This window comes from Echiichthys vipera (genome assembly GCF_963691815.1).
Source record: "Echiichthys vipera genome assembly, chromosome: 8".
Taxonomy (NCBI): domain Eukaryota; kingdom Metazoa; phylum Chordata; class Actinopteri; order Perciformes; family Trachinidae; genus Echiichthys; species Echiichthys vipera.
Genome location: NC_139833.1, coordinates 18392205 through 18402288, shown reverse-complemented (window position 1 = coordinate 18402288; position 10084 = coordinate 18392205). Strand labels below are relative to the sequence as shown.

Here is a 10084-nt window from a genome sequence, read left to right as displayed (position 1 = left end):
AAAGTGTGAAAACATGTCCATTAAAGCATAAATCTCACCTTTGTGTCCCTTGTACTTGTGTGTTTTTAAGTGCAGTCTTCTCTGCATTACCAGTATAAATGTACTATATATATATATATATATATATATATATATATATATAACACCAGCATTGATACGTTTCATCACAGCACAGTCATATGTTTAACAGGTCATTTTGAAATATAAAAATCACATCTTTACAAACAGAGGCACCACTTGCTAGTCAGGCTAGTTGACCTGGAGTTACCCAGTAAGTCTGGGCATAGTGGCACGTAGGTCGGTCCTTATTTCTTGTGTGAAATAAGGACTGACCTCTTCTGTTTTTTTTTTTTTATTGTTCTTCATATTAATATGTTTCAATAACAACTTTTTTAAATGTTCATATTTTGAAAATAACTCTTAACTAAGTTTTTAAATAAAAAAATGTTTACATTTCACCTTTTTTCTGTTGGTGTTTGATTACTTATAACATAAATGATGAACGCTGGCTCGAGGGGCCCCCTGTGAATATTTGCCAAGGGCCCCAACAGACTCTAGACTCACCTCTGTAAATCCATAGAAGAAGAAGAAGTCCTTTATTAGTCCCACGAATGGGGAAATTCAATTTTCACTTTATTATTTTTTTCATTTGACACACACACACGGCCGAAATACACACACATGCTCAGACAGGACCTATATACATGCAACCAATGGAGAGATGTCAGAGCGAGGGGGCTGCCAGTGACAGGCACCCCGAGCAGTTGGGGGTTCGGTGCCTTGCTCAACAGCACCTCGGCAGTGCCCAGGAGATGAACTGGCACCTCTCCAGCCACCAGTCCACACTCCATTCATGGTCCACACTGGCACCTCTCCAGCCACCAGTCCACACTCCATTCATGGTCCACACAGGGACTCGAACCAGCAACCCTCACCAGTCACCTATGGACTGAGCTACCGCCCCACTGAGCTACTATAGCCATTTGGGCTTGAGTTATGTGTGCATAGTGCAATAGTTGAAATTCTGGAAACTAACAGGTCACTTCGGGAATATCAAAATCACAATTTAAGAGAATCCTTAAATCCCGTCTAGGTCTGGTCTGCAGTGGTGACTCACCTCCGGTCCAGCAGGTGGAGGAACAGTCCTGCGGGTCAGTCAAACATAATAATGATAACAAGAAGAAGAAGAGAGATGAAAACAACAGCTGAGCTCGCGGTCCCACGGTGAGGGCACAGTGTTACCTTGCTGTTTGTTGTCAGAGGTCAATTTAACAGCCACCTTTACTCGTAACTCTTAAACTCGAGCTCTTCATGGCTGAACAGTCACTGACAGCTGCAGAAAACCCTCACTGCTAACGCTAATGCTGTGTTTACGCTAGAGAAGCTAACAGGAGCCATGTTCGGGGCTGTCATTGAGTAAAGTCACGCTTGTGTGTGGAGGTTACGTGTTATTAATGAACTAACTGTGGAGATTGTGCCTGAATCTGATGTTTGTGTTGATGAGCTGCCTGGCGGTGTGTCATCCTTAGGGCTAAACCGGCTGGAGAGGCCGGGGTTTAATGCTCATCTGTTGACGAGCAGCATCAGCAATGTCTGTCCGCTCCCTCCTGAGATACACCATCAGGTAACAACAGTACTGTGACATGGTGTGTGTGTGCTCGGCCTCACTGTGCATCTGTCAGGTGGGGATGTTAGACCAAACACAGAGTCAAAAGGATTCATTCATATAATAATAATATAATGAAATAGGGGACAGACATTACAGGCTCTTAGATAGCCAATCAGATGACTCAATGATCTAATGTCACCATGTAATTAGATGCATGGTTAAGAATAACCATATAAAACTAGAATAATAGATAGATTCACACTGGAGATAAGCTGCTATAACAGAAATATTGTCTACTGGGAGTAATAAAGTTATATATCTCTATGAACACTGGAGATCAAAATTAGAGAACACAGTATTAATATTTGATTTATTCTGAGATACTGTTATTTTTTTTACTGTTCAGAGTTTGATTGAATATCCGCTGTGGCTATAGCACTGCTGTACTAGCGTGTTTTTTTAAAATAACCAAGGCACTTCAAGAAAAAGCAATGAGAAAAGTTAGAGAATAGTAACCACTGTGTCAGAAGAGAAGATTTAAACATTGTTTTCTTCTATAGGATACAGAAATGAATGACTTCAGCACATCTGCACCCATAGGACATCACTAGTTTCTCACAATGCTCTGGTTTGATCTTGAGCCGTTCTTCTTCAGTCTCTTCCACGGTTCAGTAACTGTAGTGGGTTTCTTAGACATGACTTTGTTGCTAAGATTTTACATAGAAAGATATAACTATATTAATACCAGTAGACCATTTATCTGTTACAGCAGCTTAGATCTTTTAAGACAAAATAAAAAGAGAAGAAATTAACGATACTTATCAACAACAGCATACATATGTAACTTGAAACACCACCTCATCACCAAGTCAAACTCTTTCTATGTACAAACATACTTGGCAATAAACTATTTCTGATTCTGAAATAAATTGTGTGTGTGTGTGCGTGTGTGTGTGTGTGTGTGTGTGTGTGTGTGTGTGTGTGTGTGTGTGTGTGTGTGTGTGTGTGTGTGTGTGTGTGTGTGTGTGTGTGTGTGTGTGTGTGTGTGTGTGTGTGTGTGTGTGTGTGTGTGTGTGTGTGTGTGTGTGTGTGTGTGTGTGTGTGTGTGTGTGTGTGTGTGTGTGTGTGTGTGTGTGTGTGTGTGTGTGCATTGTACGTTTAAAGTGCCCATACGGATCAGATGATTTAAAGAAGACGACCAGTGGATGGGTTCAGAGAGAGAATGTGTGTTTTAGTTTTTTGTCCGAGGAAGCATTCGTCCTTCTGTAGCGGTCACAACAGAGCATTATGACTATGTACTATACACAATGTAAAGCTTGAAAATAAAATGTTCTATACACAATACCAAAATAGTAACTACAAAGTGCATTGAAACACAAGAACCATTAAAGTGAGGTGGCGGTGAAGTTGCAATAAAACGTTGAATAAAAAAATCTCAGGGAGTAGAATCGAGTGAAGGGTAAAATGACTGGTGTCTGCAGATTTCAACATAAAATACACTTTTTACAACCTCTGTCTACTCAGCAGCTAGAATCGACAGTCCAGTCTGATACTCAGGTGAACCGCTGGTATTTATGTGACAGAACAGCTATGTCCTCCCCCTGGATGGTGTGATCAAGGGATGTTTTGCCCAGAGAAACTGCCTCCTCCTCGGTCTTGTTTGCCTTGAGCTGGAGGCTGCTCTGCTGCCACCACTGAACAAAGTTTTCCTGTATTCTCTCCTAACTTTAATAATAAAAGACAGTTGATCTGTTGTACAATAAAGGAGTTGATGTAATAAACATTAGTGCTGAAAGGATTAGTTAATATGAATCGTTTTTTTACTCCTAATACCGTATTTTGTGCACTGTTCAGTCTGAGGGTTTTCAGCGTTTCTGTTATAAACTGAAACTTCTTCAGGTTTGAAACACAGTTGGGTGATTGATCACACATTGGGCTCACAATTTGCAAAAAAACATTTGCCGGTTTTCATAGAGTAAACAATTGATAGATTGATCAACAATCAAAATAATCCTAAATAAAGGAGCTATGACAGTATCACGCTGACTGTAGTTTATACCACTAATGCTTGAAAATAGTTAAATTATGTTTTTCTCTGTAGGCTGGAGAGGAAACATGTGGCTGCACATTTAATCCAGCGGAGAGCTCTGTCCGGGGCAGATGCTGTCAATGCACTCAGACCGTTTTATTTTGCAGTCCATCCTGACTTCTTTGGTCAATATCCCAGGGAACGGGTACGTCTCTCTCTCTCTCTCGCTCTCTCTCTCTCTCTCTCTCTCTCTCTCTCTCTCTCTCTCTCTCTCTCTCTCTCTCTCTCTCTCTCTCTCTCTCTCTCTCTCTCTCTCTCTCTCTCTCTCTCTCTCTCTCTCTCTCTCTCTCCCTCTCTCTCTCTCTCTATATATACTTTGTGTTTATAGCAAGAGGACCACGCCAACGCAGCGTATTGCTGGAGCGCTATTTCCTGTTGAAACACGCATTTATCATTATGTGAAGAGGAGCGTTCACTGCCCTGCTTAACATTCAATGATGTGTTTTACAGGAAGTGAATGAGAACTCATTAAAGAGGCTAAATGGCTATCTGGACAATCTTCAAAAGCCCGGCTCTCGCTCAGTTCAGCCAATGAAGCTCACCTTTTACGTCAGGGACACAAAGGAGTGCAATGACGTGCAGCCAGACCTCCTTGCTTTAGGTACAGTTTCACATTAATATCGCTCATAATATTCTCACACTCTGTGTTTTACAAATCAAAAATCTACCGCCTGGTTCTCAGGGTTCCGGGCAGTGAGTTTCACCCTGCACACAAACGATGTCCTAAGCACGGTGACGAATGTCTTGAAGTCCTGCAGCCTGCCCATGGAACACATGAAGGGACTGAAAGCGAGTGCAGAGACGTCTAAAAGTCCGCCCGAGGTGGGGATGTCTTTCTACAGACCCATCAAATGGGATAAGAGCTACTACACTTTCACAGGATTCAGAGACCCAGAGGAGGAGCTGCAGCAAGCCAGAAGGGTGGAGCCCTCACTCATGTTAGTAACACTGGACCTCAGCACTGTACAATTACAGCTACGTAAATAACGTAGAGCTGGGATAGTTTTTTTTGGTACAGACAGTAATATCATAAACGGTTCCTCTACCTACAAATTGTTGTCTTATATATTTCATTTTTTTTTTATAGATTCAACATACAAGATACACCATCTTAATCAGTGAGCTTTAGACTATGTCTGCACTATGTGTTTTTCGAACTTTGGACAGAGCGGGGCTTACCGTTTAACCCCGGCTTCCAGTCTTAATGCTAAGCTAGGCTAACCACCTCCTGACTCCAGCTCTGTACTTAACACACACACACACAGGCATGAGGCTGATTCATCTTCTCATCTCACTTTTGGAAAAATAGTGACTGAGGTTTCTCATGGTGTAGAACTATTCCTTTAAACATGATATCAAGCTGTTCCAGAAAGGTGTATTAGCTAGAAAATGCATTTCCTTCGGTAATGCGTGAACATGCTTTAATACTGAAGGCTACAGTGAAAAAAGCTTAATGTTTGCAAAAGTTTGAAAAAGCTGAACACTAGAAAATAATATTAAAACAGCTGAATATGTGCAACAGTATAAAAAAAGCTTACAATTTGAAAAGAATATTAAACAAGCTGAAATTGTGCAAAAGGCCAGCTCTGTGAGAACCAATCAGAAGCCAGCTCCCACAAAATTGATCCAGAGTCCTGTCCCATTTGTCCTAGCTGCGGCATTCAGGTAACCGGACCTGCTTTGATCACACACAGCGTTTAATTTTTTCTTCGGACCCCACGGGACACTCAGCTAAGAGCATCGAGGGGGCGGGGACAGACAGTAGCTCGCCTCGCTCTGAACTGTCAGCTCGAGCCTGAGATCTAACTACGATCTTTTTAACTGCGGCAACTTTAAGATCACAGCTCTTTGAGAACCAATCAGAGGCCAGCTCTGTGAAGCCAGCTCTGTGAAGCCAGCTCTGTGAAGCCAGCTCTGTGAAGCCAGCTCTGTGAAGCCAGCTCTGCCAAGCCAGCTCTGCCAAGCCAGCTCTGCCAAGCCAGCTCTGCCAAGCCAGCTCTGCCAAGCCAGCTCTGCCAAGCCAGCTCTGCCAAGCCAGCTCTGCCAAGCCAGCTCTGCCAAGCCAGCTCTGTGAGAGCCAATCCTCTGAATATTTGAAGAGAATAAAATTAAATTAAAAAAGCTGAATGCTTTACATGTCCAGCAGATACAACACAAACATAACTTTAGGATATAAAGAAGTGATCAAATCTTAACAGGTCTACTGAGCAGGTAGTGTACAGTTGACTTGTGGAGCTTTTTCACTGAAAGGAGCTGCCTGCTGCTGGAAACAAACTGTCGCGAGCACCGAGCAAAACCTCTAAAGTTATGGGCCGCAAAAACAAAACCATGAGCAGGAAGATGCTGGAAAGATTCATATAGCTGACAGGAACTGCGTGAAATTGGGCCAATTCTATGCAAGTTTTTAATCCCATGTAGGCTAGGAGTTCTAGGCAGCGACCTGGGTCTGACCTGTGGCCCCTCTAAACAACCCCCATTTCTTCTCCAGCTGCTCTTTTAATAAATGCAATAAAAAAAGCCCTAAATATGATCTTAAAACAGATACTTTTATATTCTTTATAGTAGTTTTATAGAATCTTTAATAGCCTATTAAAGTGGTTTTTATTTGGCCTTTTATTTTTCAGCTTGTGGCTGAGAAACAACGAGCAAGAGGCCACAAAGAAACACAGTGCTAGTCTTCCTCGGAGAGAAGAGCTGGACAGACTGAAGAAGGAACTATGTCACAGATTCGATCTGGCTGATATCAGGTACCCTCAACTCTACTGTTGCCCTAACACTTAAACTACTGACTGGCTTGTCCCTCTGCATTGAGTCACTTCAGAGCATGATTTAAATGACAGGAAAGTGAAGATTCTTATGGGGACTGGGACTGTTGCGCTTTAATCCATGACGATGACTTCAGTTGTGTGGTGCAGGTGGCAGCGCAGCTGGGGAGTGGCCCACAGGTGCAGTCAGCTTCAGAGTTTGAGTCGACTGTCTCAGCAGAACCCAGAGGCCCTGACCAACCTGCAAGGTAAAGAGTCCCGCTGAGGACAGGACATCTTTCTGCACTCACAGCTGACAGTAATCCACGACTTTGTCTGTCTGCCTGTCTCCTCTGTTTGTGATTTAAAGATAGAACACATGCTCATATTTTTTAACCAATTCAACTGTCTCAAAAGCCATGGACCAGCTCACATTCCACTCATGCCACATGCGCATAAATGTGGCCCAAAGCGCATTTTGACCCTTAAGGTCTATTTTCTTCAGCATTTATGTGTGAGGCTCTTTAGTACTTCCAGTACTCACATGACCTACATTCAGTAATGTGCCTGAACACTGCTATGCTAACGGGCAGCTTGCGCTGTGCCTCCTGTGCGTAGACACAGTGTCGGACCGTGATGAGAACTGAAACACTAGAGAAAATCTTCACACAACATGAGTACTGTATCAACACACCGCAGTCTGGCTTATGCACATGCATCCAATTGATTTAACAACCGCAGAAATTACAAAACAAGGCTGTGTGGACTGTATTTGTAGCAGAGAAAGAAAGGGACGGCTTAAGGACAAGTAACAGTAAAATATGTTCAGGCAACAAATATTGCTGCCATTTCCCTATTAGTACGGGAAAATCTCACCTGTTACTGAGCTCAGTTTGTTTTGTATATAGTTCTCACACAAATCTAATTTCCTTAGTGGCCTGCAATAAAGCTTTGGGAAACAACAAATGCTTCTTATTGATGTCAATCCCACATGACAAAACAAAACAGTAGTGTATATTGTGTGTTTGTCCATGCCTTATTTTCACGTATTTAGCTCTAATGCCCAAAACAGACATTCATGTGTAAAATTGGTGACCTGACTTAAATCTGCTCCCCTGCATTCCCTCCAGGACACACTGTTGTGTTTGCTGACCAGTCAGGGATGAACGCCTCTGGACACATCATGCTGGGAACCATGGACGTTCATCATCAGTGGACCAAAGTAACGCAGCTGCAGTGCTCCTGCTGTCACATGTTCTCTGTGTTCCTCTTTGCCATCTGACCCTTCCTCTGCCTGTGCGTCTTTAGCTCTTTGAGCAGCTGCCCAGCTATCGCAGCCTGCAGCAGCAGACAGACTGGCTGAAGGAGAGGATCAGCCTCCTCCTGGGGGGGACTCAAGTGGTCCACATGGAGAGGCTGGGACCGGTCCAGCCCATCGCCGAGCACTACAGCACCCTTAGCACCTTCCACAAGGGCCTGATGTCCCGACGCCTTCGCCTGCACCCTAGGAGCCTGCAGGGGCTCTCCATGGTGTTGGAGAAGTACGCTGTCACGTTTCCAAACCTGAAACACATGACACACTGCTCTTTACTTTCATCAAGTAAGACATTATCGTTTGTGTAATTCACAGCGACCGCTCTAACCCCAGCCTTCATGAGATGGGGCACTTCATTATCCCCACCAACTGTGACCCTCCCAGGCTGCAGGTCTTCCTCCAAAGCCACGCCCGCGAGGCCAGACAGCGTACCCAACGCAAAAATCAGTGAGTGAAACACACCATGACAATTCAATGACAATGAAATAATGCATGACAAAACTATGTAAATGGTGTGTGACAGAACACAAAAGCAAGAGAGTGCACACAGGATATACTGTCTGATGATCGCCGCCGCTCATCTTTTTTTTTTTCTGTACACCACCTCATTCTGGTTCATCAGCTGAGCATTTTTATTGACTCATTTCCTTGTGTGTGTACAGGCTGCAGTCAGAGGAGGAGGCCGCAGTGAAGCTGTGTGTCCAGAATCTGTCACTGAGGAGTCTGTCCAAGGAGCCCAGTGTCAGCTCCAGCCAGATGATCCTGTGCTGTAAAAGGCTGGTGGGGCAGCGCTCCCCCCTCATGCAGGGCCTTCACTTCTGCATTTCTCACTTCTACTCAGTCATGCAGGATGGGGATCTGTGCGTCCCCTGGGACTGGAAGAGCTGAGCCGGAGGGACACTTTCAGCCCAAGTGTTGGAAAGAAGTATTTTTAGCAGTTCAATGTTCAGGCGGCAAATAGACAAGTTTAACACGATCCATGGTTAGATGTCTAAAATAGAACTAAAACTAAAATAGTCACTTAACCACCTGAATTCAATACAGAGGGTGAGAAGTTATTATCACTCTGACTGACAGAATAACACTAAACAAACAAAATGATTCTGAATGCTTAAAATGAACTTAGTATTATGAATGGGTGAGTGAAAAGCCTGCTTTCCTAGAGAGGTATAAGACACAGTGAATTTTAAATGATGCCTATAACAACGTGTTTTCTCACAGTATCCTGGAAGACAAAATGTTGCACTCAACTCTTCAAATAAAAAACGAGAACTTGTGAGAGAAGTTCAAGCCCCTCTCACACAGAGATTCTGCAATAGCGGCATAATTAAGGTTGCCGTCATTCATCAGCTTTGTTCATTCACACTTAACTGCGGATTAAAGACGCTCGGTGCGTGATTTCACGCAGCAGCCAGCATTCCAGAAGCAAAAGAGGAGTTGCGCGTTACACAACAGCGCCGGCGTCTAGTGCGTGAGCCGATGCGCACTGTTCTCTACCGCCAGGACTCGACCTGACCCACAGTCCGTCAACTTTATGCTTGACAGTAGGGGAAGAGACAGTGGACTATTACACACAGTGTTTTTGCACCTTAAGTTATTAATGAGTTAGTCTACTTGGAATGCTGTTATGTCATTTTTTGACCCGCATTGAACAAGCTGTGTGAAAGGGGCTTTCTTCGTTGCATGAAGCGTGTGTAATAAATGTTACCAAAAGTGACATTAGAATGGTGCGGAGGGTGGGGATCTCAGACTCTGTTAAATGAGCCAACAAGCACTTTGTTTGAAGCACACTGATGCCCTTAAGTTATCAATATTGCTACTGTTGTAGTATCAAATGCTGATTTTTCATGTTGAAGTCAAACTGTAATTTTATACATGTGACTATAAATGTAGTTTATGTGGAAAGACTCATCACTTAACCAGACAATCCAGGAACATTAACAAAGACTTTCTACAGTGTTATGTTACGGCACCTTGTGTGTCACATGTACGTTATAGAGTGTATAGAGGAGAAGGGACTAACCAGGACAGTATGATCCAGTATGTGGACTAAGATGTGTGATTATTATGGGTTGCTTCACTGGATGAGGCTGTTTTGGACATAAACATTTCAGATGCTGGAGTTCTCACATTGAGCCATAATGTCCTCAATTTGTGGCGCAGACATTTGAAGCACTGTTACTGTTTGGGGGGCGGAGATCTCTGTAAAGGTACCATAGCTATTAAAACAGACAATCATTTCAGAGTGGACTGTTTGTCATGACATCTGTTAATGGCAAAAAAGCACTGAACTGTTGTTTGATGGTTAATTAAACATGGTCCATGTC

At 43.3% G+C, this 10084-nt stretch overlaps 1 protein-coding gene across 1 annotated transcript; it reads left to right on the top strand.

Annotated features, from left to right (window-relative positions):
- The first annotated feature begins 1181 nt into the window (after positions 1-1181).
- tcaim (T cell activation inhibitor, mitochondrial) lies at positions 1182-9967 on the top strand. Its single transcript, XM_083919099.1, has 11 exons — positions 1182-1224; positions 1530-1624; positions 3711-3843; positions 4149-4299; positions 4381-4636; positions 6323-6445; positions 6614-6711; positions 7573-7664; positions 7751-7983; positions 8073-8204; positions 8420-9967. Exons 2-11 carry the CDS (start codon positions 1590-1592, stop codon positions 8643-8645), a joined length of 1479 nt encoding a protein of 492 aa, XP_083775225.1. The 5' UTR covers positions 1182-1224; positions 1530-1589; the 3' UTR covers positions 8646-9967.
- The last annotated feature ends 117 nt before the right edge of the window (positions 9968-10084 follow it).

Bases quoted from the DNA above. Each gene is read 5' to 3' on its own strand.
- tcaim (XM_083919099.1), top strand. From the start codon at position 1,590: ATGTCTGTCCGCTCCCTCCTGAGATACACCATCAG. The intron at 3,844-4,148 runs GTACGTCTCTCT...TGTGTTTTACAG, and splicing joins GTCAATATCCCAGGGAACGG to GAAGTGAATGAGAACTCATT. The intron at 4,637-6,322 runs GTTAGTAACACT...TTTATTTTTCAG, and splicing joins AGGGTGGAGCCCTCACTCAT to CTTGTGGCTGAGAAACAACG.